The sequence below is a fragment of the Phocoena sinus genome, chromosome 9, assembly GCF_008692025.1.
Source record: "Phocoena sinus isolate mPhoSin1 chromosome 9, mPhoSin1.pri, whole genome shotgun sequence".
NCBI classification, from domain to species: Eukaryota; Metazoa; Chordata; class Mammalia; order Artiodactyla; family Phocoenidae; genus Phocoena; species Phocoena sinus.
Window position 1 is genome coordinate 91930338 of NC_045771.1, and position 20754 is coordinate 91951091.

The 20754-nt window shown below is 40.5% G+C and overlaps 2 protein-coding genes across 4 annotated transcripts in view; one reads left to right on the forward strand and one right to left on the reverse strand.

Annotated features, from left to right (window-relative positions):
- PNPLA8 (patatin like phospholipase domain containing 8) overlaps nucleotides 1-20754 on the reverse strand; it is a 141739-nt gene that overhangs the window by 80919 nt on the left and 40066 nt on the right. The window lies entirely within an intron of this gene.
- NME8 (NME/NM23 family member 8) overlaps nucleotides 16268-20754 on the forward strand; it is a 36784-nt gene continuing 32297 nt past the window's right edge. Inside the window, exons 1-5 of one of the 2 annotated variants that reach the window (XM_032642757.1) lie at nucleotides 16268-16329; nucleotides 17316-17355; nucleotides 17434-17491; nucleotides 17689-17795; nucleotides 20387-20458. In XM_032642757.1, coding sequence (XP_032498648.1) covers nucleotides 17323-17355; nucleotides 17434-17491; nucleotides 17689-17795; nucleotides 20387-20458 — 270 coding nt within the window. In that variant the 5' untranslated portion in view covers nucleotides 16268-16329; nucleotides 17316-17322. Of the gene's footprint in view, nucleotides 16330-17315; nucleotides 17356-17433; nucleotides 17492-17688; nucleotides 17796-20386; nucleotides 20459-20754 lie in introns of those variants that run through there. The other variant, XM_032642756.1, reaches the window with a different exon arrangement.

The following is a 20754-nucleotide window of genomic DNA, read 5'->3' on the forward strand; positions in this document are numbered from 1 at the left end:
AGTTTTGGTCCTTTTGAATTCCTGTAGCTGAACCGTAATACGATTTGGGGCTGAATTTGCCCGCAACTGTTGAAGGCATGTTGGTCTCTTTCATCTTTAGGTGTGCTAAACCCAACTTCCTTAAAATTATGCTTTGAGGTCTTAGCACAGCTAAAGGTGACTATGAAGTTAGAACAGGAAGTGAGAAGACTGATGTAAGAAAATTTACTTTTGAGAAAAAACGTGCCCTCTTGTGGAAGTTACATCACCAGACAGTCGAGCTTCAAAAGGAACCATATCTCCAAATGGCAGTTATTGAGGGAAGGGATTCTTGGAAAGTGAGAGCCAGAGATATAAATATGTTGAATTTACTGTTGAGAATATAAAAATCTCACAGAAAGTACTCCACTCAGTCATTCTTATACTGAATATGAAACATTTTGGATACAAGTGTGATAAGAAAGAGCATTGGGAAAAAAATTCTAAGTTTTTCATGTTAATAAGAAAAGTTACTGCAAATAAGTCATTGATAGTGAAAATGAAAGTCTTAACTTAGAAGAATACTTTGAGTCTGTCTCACCACTAGCTGTAGAGCTACACACCCGTTTGTGGCCCAGATGGTTTATCTGGGTCCTCCATCTTGACTGTTTAACTTTGGAAGACCTCAGCCTAAAGCTTGAGCTCTTTGCCAGTTCATTATTCATCCCATGACCTTTCTTGACTGGAGACTTGATTCTAGCAAACCGTTCTTATTACCTGTTCTGATGTAGATCACCAGCAAATGATCAAAGTGCCTTGTGACTTCCACCAGCAGCAGATCATAAGAGGAAAAGAACAAGTAAGTAGTTTGGGTGTTTATTTAAATGTTTCTGCATAGGACACAGATCTAGAAATTTCAGTACTTCCTTTTTTTTTTTAATTTATTTTTATTGGAGTATAGTTGCTTTACAATGCTGTGTTAGTTTCTACTGCACAGCAAAGTGAACCAGTTATATGTATACATATATCCCCTCTTTTTTGGACTTCCTTCCCATTTAGGTCACCAAAGAGCACTGAGTAGAGTTCCCTGTGCTATACAGTAGGTTCTCATTAGTTATCTATTTTATATATAGTATCAATAGTGTACATATGTCAATCCCAATCTCCTAATTCATTCCACCACCCTGCTTCCCCCCTTGGTATCCATACATTTGATCTCTACGTCTGTGTCTCTTTTTCTGCTTTGCAAATCGGATCATCTATACCATTTTTCTAGATTCCGTATATATGTGTTAATATACGATATTTCGTTTTCTCTTTCTGACTTATTTCACTCTGTATGACAGTTTCCAGGTCCATCCACGTCTCTACAAATGACCCAATTTCATTCCGTTTTATGGCTGAGTAATAGTCTCAGCACTTGGTTTTCATGAGCAAAAGTTTCCAGGGGATGGTGGTCGTAACGGTAAGGTCCTGAGAGCAAGGAAAGTGATGATCCAACTCCTCCCTTCCCTATGAATTTATCTCAATGCATTTAAATACTTATAGCATGATTCTGGGAGGTAACTAAAAAAGGATGGCATTGGATGTTTATGATATATCTTTGTGTACATTACTGAGGTAGAAGTGGCATTGACGCTTTGATGACCTAGTTCATGTCAGGGAATTTGTTGGGTCTTTAGACATGCAATTTAACTTACTTCTCATAACATCCTTACAAATTAGATCTCATTCCCATACTTGCAACTGAAGAGGCAACTTCAGTGTTCATTATTTATCCCATTATTAGCCAGCTAATAACCTATTTCCAAACGTCACACTGCCTTGGCAGTCCATTTAAACTGGTGGGACCTGATAAATTACTTAAGTTTTCCTTTCTTTAAGGTCATATCAAACTTAAATCTTGTCTGCTTAGACTTGAGGACTACCAAAATTTTAAAACTAAGTCAGTAGTATCGTGTTTGTTGTTCGTAAGTCACATAAAACTATTTTGTTTCATACAAAAAGTGTACAGGCATTATGCATTTTATATATATGTGTGTGTGTATATATACGTATATATATATAGTTTGCTAAAATGCATATTTCAGCACATAAAGTTTAGATTGTTATGCAAATTATAATTATATTTCTAAGTTACAATAAAATCTTATTTGAGGGTAGTCAATGAATGTGACAGGTCCAATATAATTTTTCATAAATGAAAATTTAGTTATTCTAAGAAGATTCCATAGCAGCAGAAGAAAAATTCTAAGATATTTAGACGTTCACTGTGGAATAACTTCTCCCTCAGATACAAACGCTCAGACTCTGCTTCTGGCCAGGTGGGCAGCAGATACGTGAGGAAAATGGACACAGATCCTTCCAGAGAGAAAAGTCTGACCTGTTGATGCCTGGGTCTCATACCATCTGATCAAAGGTCTGAAAAAGTTTGCTTTTAATTGTAGGATATTTATTAAATGCTTAATAATGCAACAACAATTTTATGTCACATAACTGTGTATCTGCCCTATGTAGACTAAGGAGAAAGAGGTAAATAATGTCTTTTTGCTTTTGTTGTTTCGCCTTAAGAATCATAACTTTATGTGGCTTTTTTTTTTTTTTTTCAGTTATAAAGCTGTCTCAAATGCACTGGCTCATTTCATTTTCCAGTGACAAAGGCAGTGTGACCCTTTGCATTTCATAGCCAGAGCTCTGTGAGGCCAGACTTATACACACCCTAAGAGCAACCAAATGGCCAAGTGACACTTAGATGCAGGAAAGCACATTGCCAAGCAGTCTGCCTCTCTGCTATATGATCACTATCCCTTATGCATCCGTACCTGAAAAACTTAAGTGAAAACAACAGAACCCACCCCCGAACCCCAACTTTTTACCAAAATGTAACATACTAGTCCAGGAAAAGTTTCAGAGTTTGGAAGAAGAGTGCAGGTAATATGTATATTATATGCTGCTCTTTTCCCCAAAGCTGTTCACAAGGAAAAAAAAAAAAAAAAAAAAAAAAATATATATATATATATATATATATATATATATATTTTTTTTTTTTTTTGCGGTACGCGGGCCTTTCACTGTCGTGGCCTCTCCCGTTGCGGAGCACAGGCTCCGGACGTGCAGGCTCAGCAGCCATGGCTCATGGGCCCAGCCGCTCCGCGGGATGTAGGATCTTCCCGGACCGGGGTACGAACCCGCGTCCCCTGCATCGGCAGGCAGACTCTCAACCACTGCGCCACCAGGGAAGCCCAGGAAATATTTTAAAGTGTCTGATATACCTTCTTCCAATAATTACATGTGATTTACATGGTCTTCTCTGCTGTATCTCAAACTGGATTTTCTGACAATAGGATGGACGGCTTTTACAGATCGGATATGAACGAGTGTTGGGTGTATATGGACCCTGCCTTTATTTAAAATTTATTTTGTTCATCATCAATTTTTTTGCATTAATTTTGATTCTTGAAAAATATCGCATTAGACTACTATTTATTTTGATGACTGAGTCTCTAGCCGTTCCTTAAACTTTACGACAGAGGCTAATATGTCTTATGCTCATCCCCGCCCTGGTATGTGAGTTTAGACATATCTGTGAATAGAATGCCTGAGTGTAGTTACAAGTTTTATATACAGACAGTCTTATTTTTGTCATTTTGTTGCACTCTCTCTGTCTCTTCAATATCTTTGGGTAATTAAGACGCGTCTCTGACAATACTTATTGGGTACCCAGTTTTAGGCTTGTAAACAGTGGGCTGGGATGGCAAAACAAGACTGTTCATGGGCAGTGGCTGTGCACTTTCAATATATCCATTCTAATTTTGTAAAACTTTTGATTTAGGGGTTTATGGTCTTCTAAGCATTTTGTGGTGAAATACGAGCCGATCAATACAACCGCCCTGTCAAACGCTTCCAACATAGACCCGGGCCGCTGTGACAGGCACTGCAGGATGATTCTCATAACACTCTACGGCGCGGTTCTGCTGGGAGGTGCTGCAGGCGCTATTACGATGTCTTGTATGACGCCAAGAAGGAACAGCCAATCAGTGATTGCCACCATCGTTCTCAACATCATAGTGCTACACTCCATCCTCCTGGTCAGCCTTCCCTTTCGCCTCAGCTAGTATATATCAGTCGTCTGGGAGTTTGGATTCTTCACCTGCCGATTGGTTAGCAGCATAATATATGGTCATATGTACTTCACCTTTGCTTTCTTTCTTTTTTTTTTTGCAGTACGCGGGCCTCTCACTGTTGTGGCCTCTCCCGTTGCGGAGCACAGGCTCCGGAGGCGCAGGCTCAGCGGCCATGGCTCACGGGCCCAGCCGCTCTGCGGCATGTGGGATCTTCCCGTTCCGGGACACGAACCCGTGTCCCCTGCATCGGCAGGCGGACTCTCAACCACTGCGCCACCAGGGAAGCCCCCACCTTTACTTTCAATGTGGCCATCATCGTACTCCGATTGCTCATGTATTTTAAGAAACACCAAATGCAGCAGTTCCAAAAGTACCATGCGGTGGTTTTAAGCATTATTATTTGGATGGTGGGTGGTGTCATTTTTTTGCCAATATTTTTTTTACAATATGGCACCCATCCAAGTTACTCAGAACAACGATGCTTTGAGTTCCACAGAGACCTCAACCACAGGGAATGCATTATCTTGAACTACTCTATGATCATCGTTATGATGACAACGGTTGCGACCCTCTTTCTAATACAGATGGGGGTTATCGTTCAACTGGTAAAGACTCTTTGGCCAGACATGTGGGCCCATCAAGAATGCAGAGCTCAAATCCAGAGCTGCTTCTTCCTCCTCGTAATAGTGGTCTGTTTTGTACCCCACCATGCCTTCTGGGTACATTTCATTCAACATTATTCAGAGATAGAAAATTCTGAGTTAGTTCTTTATAATGAAATTTTTGTTGCTTTAACTACTGCTTGTTGCCTGGATATGCTGTGTTTCGTAGGGGGTGTTATCCACTAAATACTCCTATGTTACTTGCTTTGTAATCAGTTTTTCACTATTGTGATAAAATAGTTTTGATTTAGTGGGCGCTTCCATGACTTCGAAATTTTTCAAATTCTTGCTCTTAATCATCATCAAAATTATTTTTCCATGAAAAGGTAATGAAGATTGATTGTTTCCCTCTTCTCGGAGAACTGTTATCAGTTCTTCATTAACGAAGAATATGTTTGATCACCTTAACTCTACACAAGTTGACCCCGACCATCCAGACTCAACCCCTACCTCTTTTTTCTTGCGATGTTTACTTCCGCTAAGCACAGCTATTGCCTTTCCCCATGCACTCTCCAGGCTGTTCTCCTCTTTGCATTTACTCCCACTGAGCTTTGATCGTAGAATGTTCTTTCCCTCTATTGCTAAATTATTCTTCAAAGTCCAGAGAACCTGAAGATAAAGACTCTACAGAAGCCTTAACTTATTCAACTTACCCTCAACTTCTTGAAAATTTCTGAGAGCCAGGAAAGCTATGGCCGCTGGCTGTGGTATGTGTAGGAAAGGATTAGCTCAGATAGTCAAGAGACGTAGAGGAAATTCTTTCGGGACTGACGGGGTATTGATGTGGTTTGATTCTGATTAAGGTATAGTAGGTAGTCAGGAAGCCGAGGTTACGTCCCAGATCTACCTTCCCAGACATGGATCCGTGAAGCAGGAAAAGAAATAGGAAAAAGTGGAAGCCAGCTGGACTTAGTTTAAGCGTGATGACAGACTGTATTAGAGCCATGCCTTTCAGACTGTGGGACTGTCCTCAAGCTGGTTCAAGGCATCCTATATGACCAAGTGGTTTTATACAATTAAAATCAACACTGGTATCAGTTAAAGTCAATAAAACAACCAAGAAAACCAATTCAGAACTCAGATTCTACTTAGCAAGTACAGACATTGATACGCCCTTATGCTTTGCTTTGCGTATAATTATGCTCCATAAAGAGGACTTACCACTTCTTCCAACTCATTCTGGATTTTGGAGAAAACTGAAAAAATGCACCAATGATTACAAATGTACATGTATCTTGAAATTGGCTTTTGAGTTTCCATTTCCACATGATTTTCTACTGGGTCTATCAGGCAGAAAGTCAAATAGATTACTTGAAAAGGAGGAAAAATGGTACCCCCTGCACCAGGGAGAAATGATGAAGTATCTAAAGTTCACCATCATAAAACTGTTATATGGCGACAATCTTTTTTTTTTTCTTTTCTTTTCTTTTCTTTTTTGGCTGGGTTGGGTCTTCGTTGCTGCGCGTGGGCTTTCTCTAGTTGTGGCAAGTGGGGGCTACTCTTCGTTGCGGTGTGCGGGCTTCTCATTGCGGTGGCTTCTCTTGTTGCGGAGCTCGGGCTCTAGGTACGCGGGCTTCAGCAGTTGTGGCACACGGCTCAGTAGTTGTGGCTCACGGGCTCTAGAGTGCAGGCTCAGTAGTTGTGGTGCACGGGCTTCATTGCTCTGTGGCACGTGGGATCTTCCCGGACCAGGGCTCGAATGCATGTCTCTTGCGTCAGCAGGCAGATTCTCAACCGGTGCGCCACCAGGGAAGCCCGACAATCTTTTTTTTTTTAAATGCATTTGCTTTTGAGCAGTAGTCTTCAGAGTGTGAGTGGGAACAATAATAATTTAGTGGAATGCAGAAATAGTAGTAGAAATTTATTTCTATTTATTTTCTATTAAAATATAGTATGTTGTACTGATATTCATAAAGGAACTATAGCAATGCATGGCTATAAACTATGAATATTACTTTATCGGTATGTATACAAATCTTTTTTAATGATAAGGATGTAATATCAAAATAACCTGAAATCCACTGTTCCTGAAGACCATTCAAGCAATGACAATATTCTCTCTCAAAAGGTTTTTCTCTTAGGGATAAGACTACTCTTTGTTTAGTGAAGTATCTTGATGAAATGTAATGAAATGTAACTATCAAGATAATACAGAAAAACAACATATCAGGTATTACTATCAGATACCTGATGAATGTATTTGTACAGACCATCTATTATTGCCCTTGTCAAACTGCCTTATAATTATCTGTCTGTATGTAATTATCTCTTATACTCCCCACACTTCAGACCATGAGGTACTTGAAAGCAATGAATGGGTCTTATCTGATTGTATATATTTAATCCTACCCTACAAATCAAACCACTCTTGAAGCTAGAAAAGGGTGGAATCAGATACTGGGGGCTGGATATTGTGAAATCCGGAATTGTGAATTCTGTCCTCAAGTAGTAATCATCTGTTCATGAGCCCTCTGCCTAGGGTGAAAGCTGCTCACACAACAGATAGTAAACCAGTGACCTCATAAATCTGGTCAGATGGAGGTTTGTGCAAGTGTCTCTCAATCTGGATGATGATAAACATTGATATTTCAGAGTGAAAATTATTGAGATGGAGAGTACTCTAGATTTCAGAGATTAACCAGATCAAGGACAGATCTTCTGATTAATTGATTTACTGATAATTTTCTTTTCCTCTCAATCAGTTATTTTGCCCCTGGATAGCATATAAATCTTCAATAAAACTCTGTGCATAAAAAGTTACTATTAAGCCCTCCATTTATAAGGAACTACAACAAAGATAAACTCTCTATCTACTTTACTAATACTAAACCCAGAATCTTCAGTGCTTCAGTCTTAGAAAGGGGCTATCAGCTGGATCAACTCCTCTGAGCTGATCCAGTCAAGGTCCCACGAGGAAATGATGTTCCACACAAATCAGGATAATTCAACGATAACTCAATGATGAGAACTAGTTATAAAGAAGTGGATACAATGCAGGGAAACCAGAAATAATGGTATTCCAGGGCTAGTAACCGAAGCGCTGCCACTATCCCTATGCCCAAAATGGTAAACAGGGAGAGTGGTGACCAAAAGCTGGAAATAGGAGTAACATGGAGTGAGCTGCTTTGAAAGAAGCTATGACCTTAGGCTGACAAATCCATCATCTCAAGGCAAAGTTGCAGAAAAGAAACCAGTGGAATAAATACCACCATCTTATTGTTCTCTATCCCTCCAATGTTTTGGTGATGTTCTCTGTTGGCTGAATTCCCCAGAAGCCAGAGGGCAAGGGAGACTATTGAGGAGGTTCATACAAGTCGGCTTCTCTGGGCGGACAGCAGGGTAGAGAATCATGGAGAAAAATGGTGACAAACCCTGGCTTTCAAAAATATTCCTTAATGAGGTCATCGCTCCTAAAACAGAAGCAAAAAGCAGAGATCAAACTTGGTAGCAAGATGTGATTTTAAAAAAGAAAACAAAGATGATAAAATATAAGCTGGCACATTTCAAGGAATAAGCAACAGAAACATTTCAGAAATGAAGGTTCTATTGAAAAACCTCATAAAAGAGAATTGAATTGTATAAAACATAGTAAAGAACCTGGAGATCAGGATCAGTAAAAGCAAACATAATCATATGAAAAAATTTTTAAAAATTGAAAAGAATTAGCATGACAATGATGGTTGAGGAACACAGCAAGGGAGTTCTAATACACACATTGGCATCTTCTTATTAGTTGTTATTTCATCTTTTTTTACAAATACACTTTTGCTGGGTATAGAATTCTAGGTTGACAGTTCTTTTCTCCCATTATCTTCTCACTTAGAGCTTTGGTTTCAGGATAATTCTGTCCTCATAAAATGAGTTTGGAAATAGTCCTCCTCTATCTTCTGGAAGAGTGTGAGAAGGATTGGCATTAAGTCTTCTCTAAATGTTTGCTGGAATTCACTTTTGAAGTCATCTGATCCTGGTTTCTTCTTTCTTACAATGTTTTTGATTACTGATTTCATTTCTTTACTTATAGATCTGTTGAGATTGTCCCTTTCACCTTGAATCATTTTATGTAATTTGTATGTTGGTGGGAATTTATACATTTCTTCTAAGTTATCCAATTTATTAGTGAACAATTGTTCATAGTATTCTCTTAAAATCCTTTTTTATTTCCGTAAGCTTGGTAGTAATTTCCCCACTTTCATATCTGATTTCGTGTATTTGTATTTTCTCTCTTATTTTCTTTGTCAGCCTAGCTAAAGGTAAGTCAATTTTTGTTATCTTTTCTAAGAATCAACTTTCAGTTTTGTCGATTCTCTCTGTTCTTTTTTTTATTTATGTCCACTGTAAATTTCATTATTTCCTGCCCTCTACTAGCATTCATTGTAATTTTACCTGGTTGGATGTTGGATATTTCTGTATTTTTATAAATATTCTTGAGCTTTCTTCTGGGTTGCAGTTTGATCCTTTAAGGTGTTATTTTTAAGATCTGTTGGCAGGTCCAGAGCAGTATTCCATCTAGGGCTATTTATTTCACACTATTCAGGCAAGATCTTCTTGAGTACTATACCTAATGTCTCATAAATTATTAAATTCTTCAATCTGTCTGGTGGGAACATGTACTATTTCCAACCCTACATGAGCAATGGGCACAATTCCCACTAATCCTCTTATATTCTTCCTTCCCTAGACAGATCAGTATTCAGCTGAATACGCAGGAGGGGGTGGTTATATAAATGCCTGGAGTTCTCTCTCTGCTTTGCTCTCTCCTTTCTGTTACTCTGCTCTGAAAATTCTAGCTGCCTGGATTCTCAGCTCAGCCTCCTCAACCCAGGAATTCTGCCTGGTTCCACCTGGGTTCTCCCTCCCTGTGTGGCAAGCTAGAAACTGACAAGGCAGTAAACTGAAGCCATCATAGGGCTCATCTCTTTTATTTCCCATCTCTCACTGATCACTGCCCTTCTTTACCTGATGCCCATCCAATGTCTTAAAAACCATCGTTACACATATTTTTTCAGTTTTTTTTATTGTTCCAGGTAGTACGTTAAATCTGGTCTCTATTATGCCGTCTTGGCCAGAATCACAGGAATGTAACATATGACAACATGTCATAGCTATGCATGACCTTCTTTCTTATTCTGTGGGCTGAGCAATTTGTCTCAGATGATATCATGGTGCTAAGACGACCTACATATAGATGCCATAATAAAATTTTGTTTCCTTCTTTTATTGATCACTGAATCATCCGTGTAAAAGGATATCAGCACTGATCATCTGAAAACATTTCCGTCATGTAATTCTTTTCCCTTGCCCATGCCCCCTCCTATCTCCCCTGCATTCCTTCTCCACCATCTCCATTCAATTCTTAACAGAGATAGGAATTTTTGCGAAAAGCTACTTTTGCAAGTTTTAGGTAGATTGGCCTTCCACACAGGTTTGCTAATCAAAATATTTTAGAGTTATATCTTTGCGTGACAAAAGATAACGGTTACTGAACGTTCACCATAAGCTGGAGACTGCTCTAAGCATTTTACATCTTGTAAATCATTGAATCCACACAGCAGTCATTAAATAGCTTCTGTTATTAGCTCCAGTAAAGACTACAGAGAGGTTAAGAAACTTGCTTATGGTCACAAAGACTACCATATCTAATACTGTTTTATGGGGATTTCATAGAAAAGTGTGTGTGTTGGGCAGAGGGAGGAGGACAAATTAGCTAGAAAAAGGCTTAATGTAATAAGCTTTATTTAGTCACAAATTACTGACCACACAGAGCCAGGGTAATCCTGACTGTGCTATTATTCAAACCTCACGCTATTGTACACAAGGCCGATGACTTGTTTTCTGGGGATTCACCAATCCCGTGGATCACCACGCTGCTCCTGACTGACCGTCAACAGAGGCAATGAGTCTTCTCTTTCCATCCCGCCATCCTAAAAGCTGAACTCACGATTTTCCCTCCAGGTCCCTCCTTTCACATCCCTCATTCATGTGAAAAACATCATTCACTCACCCAAACTTGAAACTCAGGAGATTTCTATAATTTCTCCTACCTGCTCCCTACGAAGCATCCCTGAGTCCCATTCATAACTACGCGAGTCTGTCTCTTTCACACTGCACTTCTGGTCTCTGCCTCCTTCACTGAGGTCTTTAGCCCTCCTCTCCTGGGTTGTTCCAACAGTCCTCTGTCTATTACCTCCTGGCCCCCCTCCCAACCACACTTGCTTCAACTGCCAGGCTGATGTCGCAGTGGTTTTCCTACTATTGAAAACTTTTTATGTCAACCATGGATTGTAAATCCTCCCACTTTAAACTTTGAGAAGCTTGACACTGTTTTCACATGGAGCCCACATGTACTATCTCGCTTATGGGACCTTCCGTGCTCCAGTCACAGTTGCCCTTTCCAGGCTCATCATGACCCCACGTGGATCCTTGATTTCAGGCAGATCGTCACATTCACAGTTCTATGTGTCCAACTCTTTCATCTCTGTGACGCGGCACAGCCTGTTTTCTCCACCTTGAAGTCACGTTCCTCCCTCGTCCTCTCTTCATCCCAATGGCCTCACTTCTATGGTCCACGCTCAACTCTACCTTACCTTCTGCCTCCAGTCCTTTATGGAGAGCAGAGGGAGTAATTAATTATTTTATATTTCTTTTGCAAAGGCTCATGGACCAGATCCCATGATGTCCCTTCCTTGTTTCCAGACTGAGTTATGAACCTTCTCATTAACTAATTCCCCTATTATCCTATGCAGACCTCTATCATAGCAACTTTCCTCTGGCATGCTAAGACACGGTGCCAGAGACTGAGAGCAGAGAAGAAACTAAATGATATTTCTTTCTACGTCTTACATTTTCATTATTCTCAGAGCCTTAATTTTGTATTTAGTGGGAAAAGAGAATATTATTAGTCAGATGACATTTAAGTTGGTATCAAAATCTGGAATTTTTTATCTAAAGGAGATAGGGAAAATTAACAAAAATGTGCATATATTTCTCCTAGATAGACTAGTTTGCTTCTATCTCTAGCTCAAGTAATGAACTGAAAGTAAATCCCTAAACTATTTCTTTTCTTTATAGCCTAATTACCTCTACCAGATCACCTGCATTTAAAAATAGGAGTTCTGTGTATCCTCACTAAGGAGTTTATAAATGTGTCAAGAATATCTGCTATTTCCAAATGCACTAATTTGCCAACTAAGTTTTGAGTGTTTATGTGCAAGTGGTGAGGCCAGGTGCCAGAGAGAACCGCAAGAGGAAGAGAGTAAAGTGAAGATAATTCGGCAATTCAGCTACCCAGTTCCTCTCCTCTGGGTTTTCATGTATATTCAGAGATCCAGAGAACCTACAAGTAAAACAGTAAGGTGCTGATAAAGCTATGACCCAAGAAAAAAACTGAATGCTATAGATAGTGCTGCACAAGGACCAAAAAAAAGGCAGGGCAGGGCAGGAAAGAGCACTTTGAATGAAACTTGAAAGATATGTCAGATACATACAAGAAGCAAAACAAACTACTACTAGATCCTTCAGGAGTAACCCTCTTGGGGGGTCTTTGGCATTTCTAACTTACACTCTCCTATAATCAAATATAAATATATTTTCTTTTAAATAACATTTTCAGAGTGCACTTGTCCTTGAAGTCCATACTAGGAAGACCCAAATCAAAAGCTCATCAAATTTCTGTTTCAAAGCCTCAACAGTCAAGCTTTTTGCAATTAGTAGGAATGATGTTTAAAAACTTGGGCTTCCAATGCGGGGGACACAGGTTCGAGCCCCGGTCCGGGAAGATCCTACATGCCGCGGAGCGGCTGGGCCCATGAGCCATGGCCGCTGAGCCTGCGCGTCCGGAGCCTGTGCTCCGCAACGGGAGAGGCCACAGCAGTGAGAGGCCAGCGTACCGCAAAAAAAAACCCACAAAAACCCTCAATTTCACCTATTGCCTTGCATGTCCTGAACACTGGTAAATGTCTGTGATCATCTGAGAATAGACTGAAGCTTCTTTTTGTAGCAGTGATGTTTTTCCTTAAATAGTAAAATCACTATGTGAAGACTTTGAAACATGTGCACGAACAGTTGTGGCACCTACTGAACGCTTCCTGTACGTGCTGCACAATAACATCGTTTTGGGTTAATACGAGAAATTTCATTAAAAAAGTTTCCAAGTGCTGCACATGGGTTGCAGTACAGGAAGCAACTATAGGGCTAAGAGATGCAATTGACCTTTGTAGACAGGATCCTTATTCCGACAATGGACCAAGTAGATGAGCAGAATTACCTGCAAGAGGATTTCTGAACAGCACCTTACAATCAAGGATATATATGAAGGGTACATATTGTCTCTACACTTCACCTTCTGGTGTTATAGGAGTGGTATATATTTTTGATAACTGCTATTTCACCAGGGTTAGGTTGTCAGTAAATTGACTCTTAGGTTCAACCCAATAGTTGGCACAGAGGAAGAGGTTCCTAAAGAGCAAAGTTCTGGCACCTGTGTTGCTGCCAACGTGAGCCCAAAGGAAAACTTTGGTTCCCCAGAGGTTTATCAGATGGCTTTCTGGGGGAACCTATGAGAAGAACTGGGATAAAAAAAGCTAAAGCTTGTGAAATGGGCTCCAGAAATTATGTGACTGTTAGCCTAAAATCAAGAAATAGTTATGTACGTTAAAAAAAAACAAACTGCGAATGGCGCAGTGCATGGTGGGAGGTGTGTTCCCAGGCTGCTCAGAACCAGGACAGACACAAGCAGGGAATGTTGGTAACCAGAGTTGTATTTGTCTTTCTCCAGCAAACCAGAGAAATAAAAAGTTCGTGAGAAAGATGCCACCTTAGAAGAACTGAGTGACCCATGTGAAACTTGCTTAAAACAGGGAATTAAACTGGAAGTTACACACGCAACTTGTACTCCAAGTATAGATATTACTAGTGAGTTCACCCCCATAAAAGTGGGTACAAAGTAATTCCCAGGCCAAGTCAGCCACTCACCCTGTCTATTACCCTCTGAGGAGGGGTGATGAGAAAACACTCATCCTGGGGCAATGGGGAAAGGAAGTTAGACCACTGGAAAGGCAGTAGCTAAGGAGGCCTCAGAAGCACCATCTCTAAAAATTATCTGCTGCAGGAAATTACAGAAAACTTCAGGAAAGTTTGATTTTTAAGCAAAGTTAAGAATCATAAAGTTATAGGGAAGGCAATAAGCACAGGGGAGGCTGTGACGAAAAATCAGGAGGTTAATATCCAGTCAACATGGTTGACTGAGCTGGCGCAGAAAGATGCCCAGTTTAGGTCTAAATAAAATACTGAATAAAATAACTCAATTTTTAAATTTCAGCAACTTTTAATTTAGCTGAAAACGAAGGGAAAGAAATACCTAGGACAGAGAGGCAAAAGAGGAAATTGAAGTCATAGGGGTGAGCTGACTGGAGCAGAAAGATTTCATTGGAGTGTTAGAATGGAAAACAAGCCTTAACAGATGTGGCTGGGATTCTGATATCTACTTCCCTGTAGGTCCACATACTACAGGGTTGAGAGTCCATAATTCACAGTTCGCTCCAACTACTTGTATACCGCTGGAAATAAAGACGGGCTGTCCCATTTCTGAAATGGAACTATAAACATTTGCCCTCCAACTGGTTTAGTGGCAGGAGTGAGGTGCTTGCCATCCATAGGAATTCTATTTGGATAAAAAGTCACTGATGAGAAATCCAAGTCCCACAATTGTGCTAGTCATAAATATGGATTTGGATTTTCAGCTAAGGGAAATAGGAAATCTAAGCTGAGAAATTAACATACATATTGTCTGGTGGTCTAAATATTGATGGGCCAGGGAAAGGCACATGGGACATCATTGTGTAGCTATGCTTCCACAGTCCTGTCACAGGGGCTCATACTAAAAGCAATCCCTGCTGGATGCAAATTATTATATATAGAACGGATAAACAACAAGGTCCTGCTGTATAGCACAGGGAACTATATTCAATAACCTGTGATAAACCATAATGGAAAAAGAATATGAGGGACTTCTCTGGTGGCACAATGGTTAAGAATCTGCCTGCCGATGCAGGGACATGGGTTCGAGCCCTGGTCCGGGAAGATCCCACATGCTGCGGAGCAACTAAGCCCGTGCGCCACGACTACTGAGCCTGAGCTCTAGAGCCCGCGAGCCACAACTACTGAGCCTGCGTGCCGCAACTACTGAAGCCCGCACCCTAGAGCCCGTGCTCTGCAACAAGAGAAGCCACTGCAATGAGAAGCCTGCGCACCGCAACGAAGAGTAGCCCCCACTCGCCACTAGAGAAAGCCCGCGCGGAACAGAGAAGACCCAACACTGCCAAAAATAAATAAATAAAATAAATTAAAAACAGAAAAGAATATGAAAAAGATACATATATATATGATAACTGAATCACTTTGCTATACAGCAGAAATGAACAAAACATTGTAAATCTACTTGAATAAAATTTTTAAAAAAGCAATCCTTGCTAAAAATTAACTCACAGGAAAAGTCACAAACACCAAAAAAACAAAAACAAAAAAATCACCATGAAGAACAGTCAGCTGACCCAATGCATTGGGTAGACTTGTATCCTAAGAGTAAGAGGAAACAAAGTAAGCTGAAAAACGTTAAGGTAAGCGTAAATGATAGAATTCACACGGCATGAAAAGGAGAGTATGCTTTTTTAAAGTTACTTTAAAAATTTCCTGATATAAATTCTGCAAATAACATAATGAAGGAAAACACACACACAGACGTGCACACACACCAAGGTTTTACAAGATGAAGAAAGATGGGCCAGAAGAACTGTCCCAGGTTGGAGAAGTGCAAGGAGAGGACAACTAAATGTCATGTGGGACTCAGGCTGGAATCCCGGACCAGGAAGCGTTCATTCTTAGGAAAACGGAAAAGATCTGTACGAGGTCTACAGTGTAGTTAACACTTTATCAAACATTAGCTTCCTGGTTTCAATAATTATACCATAATTATGAAAGATGCCAAGCTAAGGGGAGAGCGTATGGTAGCTCAGGGTACTACTTTTGCAATTTTCTTTTAAGTCTAACTTGATTTCTAAATGATTTTTTTCAAAAGAAGAGCAGAGGTAGGCACAGGAGAATTTGGAGAGACCGGCTGGCCTGGACCTCGGAGAGCCCTCCGCTCCAATCCGAGGCACACAGGTTCATTCCTGTACGTGGTTAGCAGCCATGGCAGAGACACGGCGGAATCTGCGCGAGCGAGCTCACGTTGGAGGCGGAGGGGAGAGGCTGGGGGCGCCCAGACGGGAGAAGGCAGCAGGGAGGGGACGAACTTCGGCGCCAACTGTCCTGTAACCGCTGCCCAGGTCTGCGCGCTGGAGTCGCGGTCCTTGGGTGCGGGGGACAGGGCTCGCGGGCAACTGGATGGGTGGAAGGAAACGTTGACGCCCTCCGCTTCCCGGCCCATCCTGGTATCCATCCTCTGCCTGGTCCTTCAGCGGGACCAGCCGGGGCAGAGGCGGCCTGGGAGCCCAGCACCCCATCTCCTCTCCCACCCCCTGCCCCGGTCCTGCGGGGCGCCCCAGGGACTTGGACTTGGCTGAACTCACCCCGCTGAAACTCAGGCCTCGGTAAGGGAGGTGATTTACATCCCCCTTTAGTTCGTGTTCTTGAAACACCCCAATCTAGCGACCACAGGAGGAGCCCACACCCATTGCTGGATGGAGTCTGCTTGTGGTCATTCCTTTGTTTCACACTAGTGTCCGCTGTCACACACGCAGTCAGATCCGCAGCTAAATGACCCTGACACCCGTGAATAGGGCGCTTGGGCCTCACTGATTTAACAACTGCGGAAAGTTTATGTCTTGGCCCAGAGCACACTAGTGGCCTCGTTCTAAAAATTAAATCTCCTTGGCATGGACCCAAGAAAGATCCATGAGCGTGTTCATAGACAACTAACACGTGTGCACACAGAGAGAACACTCCATTGTACTGCAGGCAAACAAGACTCTAAGAAACTGTGACTCCTAACAGTTCTTTTTTTTTAGAAGCTAATGCTTTATTGCCGGTTCAGTCCCAGGAAATCTAAAGTGAAGGACAGTGGGTACATTACCGAGCTGGCCATAGTTTTGCAAAACACACAACTGGTTGCTCATCTTACGGAACACCTTTTTAAAAAAAATGTTTATTTTTTTATGCAATTTTAAAAGGTTACTTTCTATTTACAGTTATTAAAAAATATTGGCTATATTCCCCATATTATACAATACACCCTGGAGCCTGTCATACACCCAATAGTTTGTACCTCCTATCCTGGTAACCACTAGTTTGTTCTCGATATTTGTGAGTCTGCTTCTTTTATGTCTCATTTTGCTTCAGAATTATTGGGAGAGAAAGATACTACGGCTGCTGCAAGCGTTTAGCACAGTGCCCAGCCTGAAGAGTTCTTCAGAGACCCTGGCTTCTCTCTCTCCAGAAGAGCGGAAAGTGCAAATCCAGTATTGCTGAAGGAAAACTTCTGCAGTGCGTAAGATGCTGTTTGAGTGAATAAAGAAATGACATTATTTAAATTTCCTTTTACGTGTTTTCTCTTTTTCTTCCCCCTTTCATGTGATAGTGGATACATGGCAAGCAAACAGCGAGAAATCCAGTTACAGGTGGGCATGACACATCAACAAGTCTCTACTTGGTGCGTTGCCCCTTGAAGACCTTTGACAGCACCTTCCTTTTTGCAGGAGGCCATCAATAATCAAAGCCTGTGGGAGGAGATGTTGCAGAACAAAGGCCTAACAGGTACTGGGGCTCCGCAGGTGTTCGCCACCTGGAGTTGGATCCAGGGCACCTCCGGGCACCCCAACATGGAGCACCACTCCCCACTTACCAGAATAAAAAGCTGCTCTGTTTTTACCCTGCCCCGCCCCAAAGATTGGGATAAGCGGCTACTCTAGACTCTTTGACTCTGTTCTTTCACAAATATTATTATCTTCTAGTGATCGATGTTTACCAAGCCTGGTGTGGACCTTGCAAAGCAATGCAAACCTTATTCAGAAAATTGAAAAATGAGCTGAACGAAGATGAAATTCTGCATTTTGCTGTAGTAAGGCTTTCATTTCCATTAAACTATTATTTTCTTGTTACTTTATAGTCTCTTTAAGGATCGTCTTAATTCAAACAATCTGTCAACCCTTCAAAATGGACAGTGTTTAGTTAGCAGGTTTACTCTATATTTAATTCTACTGGATCTGAGAACGAATGTAATTTTTATCCCATTCCTATAATACTGAGGTTATTTACCATGGTTGTGAACGTTAGAAAAACATAAAAATGGTTATCTGTCTATTGCCCTACTTCTTTTCACTTGACCATATGGTGTGTGTTTAGAATAAGAGCTGTAAATGCCTTTTACTGGAAAGCACTGGGTAGGACTCTGGTCATTTACCCAAGTAATTGTAATATGGTAGCGATTTTACCCTCCCTCATTTGCCTCCCACATGCGACAACGGATTAAAATATTACAGCCAAACTCATTAGGGTCTCAGGAGACCCCAATGTATTGATTATTCAGTTTATCCATGTCAAATTATCAACTGCTTAGAGCTTTGTCTAATATAACCACTAGGCATAAGTGGCTTTTGAGCACGCGAACTGTGGCTAGTGTAATTGTATTAAATTTATATAAAAAAACAGATACTCCATTCGGTTATTGTAAAACTTTTAAAATTATTTGGGACAACCTGGATATGTGAATCTACCTCTTTGACTGTAAACTTTATGAAATCTAATTAGAGATCAATTATTTATGATTAAAATTTGGCCCACAAATTGAGATGTACTCTAAGTGTAAAATACACACTAGGTTTTGAGGCCTTCATATGAAAAAAGAATGTGAAATATCCCATTAATTTTTTACATCGATTATATGTTAAAATGATCATTTGGGGATATACTGGATTAAGTGAAGTATATTATTAGATTATTTTCACCTGTTTTTTAGTTTTTAAATGGGGCTACTAGAGAATTTAAAAGTATGTATGTGACTCACATTCTAGTTCTATTGGACAGAAACATGTCCAGACCAGTTCATTTCATCACTATGTCTATACCACTGGGAAGTGCTAGTGAACTCTTTCCAAAATATGTCCTATTCATAATGCTATCATCTGTTGAAATTAACAACAAAGAATTTTGAGCATTCCCTCTGAATGGTTCCTCTTCTGTGTGAGCATATCCAACTGTAGTACATTCACATAGATCGATACTATTTTTCTGCTATGATCAGCTAGCTCATCAACAATGAAAAAAAAAATTTGAAGTCTCCAAACCTCTGCCGGGCGCAATGGAGGGGCGCCCTCTGCTGGATACTTTTCTTCCTGCAGTTTATCAGGGAAAGGGATCCTTTCTGAACTTGTAAACATAAGTCCAAAACTAAAACCTATGAGGTTCATTACCTATTGAAATCACCCTAAGCTGAATGGTCAGTACCAAATTTTTTCTATTATGTTCCCCTTTTAAAAGACTTGAAGACTTCTCCTAACATTATGCCTATACATATAAAAATTCAGTAAATGTTTTATATTATAGTTTTTAAGGAATATTACCAAATGCTTTAATTGTTAACACTTTATTATAATATAAAAATTGCAATGATGGCTAGACTACTTTTAAATGTAATCTTTGGCTGCTGTCTTTTAATATTATAGATTAGTTCCTTTCAACAATAGAACCTACTTTTTTAAAAAGAGAGAGAGAGAAAGAAAAGAAAGAAAGAGAGAGAATGATGTAGAATTCAATATGCCAAAAAAAGATTACAACACAGCCCCTCTAGCTGGCTGACACAGGGCTGAGGGACCTTGGCTCCGCTCTGCCCTCACCATCCTTGGCCACGGTTGAGGCACCTCTAGAAATCCCAGTTTGAAAACAATTGCCTTAGGTTCCAAAAAACAACTCTTATGTAGAAGACCCTACAACACAACGTATCCTGACAGCTGGCCCAAGGGATGTTATGTTAATATGTGGGAACATACTATTACTTAATATATAGTTGCTGGTAATCAATTTAGGACAACTTGAAATTTGTGAGAAAACTTTAAAATCAAAGACTTTGAAATCTGACCACCAGTTTATTCAAGAAACATTTAGGAAGCTCCTTTTTATGCATGGCCCTCTGACTGATCAGGTGGGGGTGACATGCGAGGGTGAGTATAAAACATCATCTCTCTCTGCATGCAGCTCTCCAAACAGAGATGAGCTAGGTCCCTATAACGGTAGTACAATATTGAAAGGAACTATAGGCGCCCGGAGAGAAGGGTAGTGAAGTGCTATGTGGAGGGGAGATGATTTGCGGCAGGAGGGTCAAGGCAGAGTTCGTGGAGAACATTCGAGCTGGGTTGGAAAAGGAAGGGCAGGAGCAGGTAACAAGGGGGAAAGTGCAGGTGGTGTAACGCAGACCACAGGAGCTCAGTTTAGCTGCAGGTTGGGTAAAGATGAACAGTGAGAAGTAAGGTTGAAGCCAAATGATGCTGGGTCTGAACTGCCAGAATGTGCAATCTGATTCTAAAAACAGCTATAACATACTCATAAAATGTTGTAGTAAACATAGAAAAAAGTATCTCTGCATTTTTTGAATATAGTACATCAAATGACTTGAGTGTAGCGTCCTTTATTATTATATGAAATAATCTTTTTCAGGCGGAAGCTGACAGCATTGTGACTTTGCAGCCATTTAGAGATAAATGTGAACCTGTTTTTCTCTTTAGTGTTGTAAGTATATTTATCCTCTCAAGTGTATTATCAGATTCCAATTTGCAGCTAAAGAGCAAGTAACACTGTACAACTACTGGAACTGTTTTCTGATGACAGTAACTGTAGACTTTTTTTTGCCTTAAATATGCTTGTCAATTAAAATATTTATAACTTGACCTGTAGGAGCTCATAACGGATTGAGAAGATTAGACTACCACGCATTTAGTTGATCAGGGAAAAGAAAAATAAAATGGTATTTACCTTTCCTAGGGAAATATCAGAGACTTGTATGATGAATTATTACTTACAGGAGT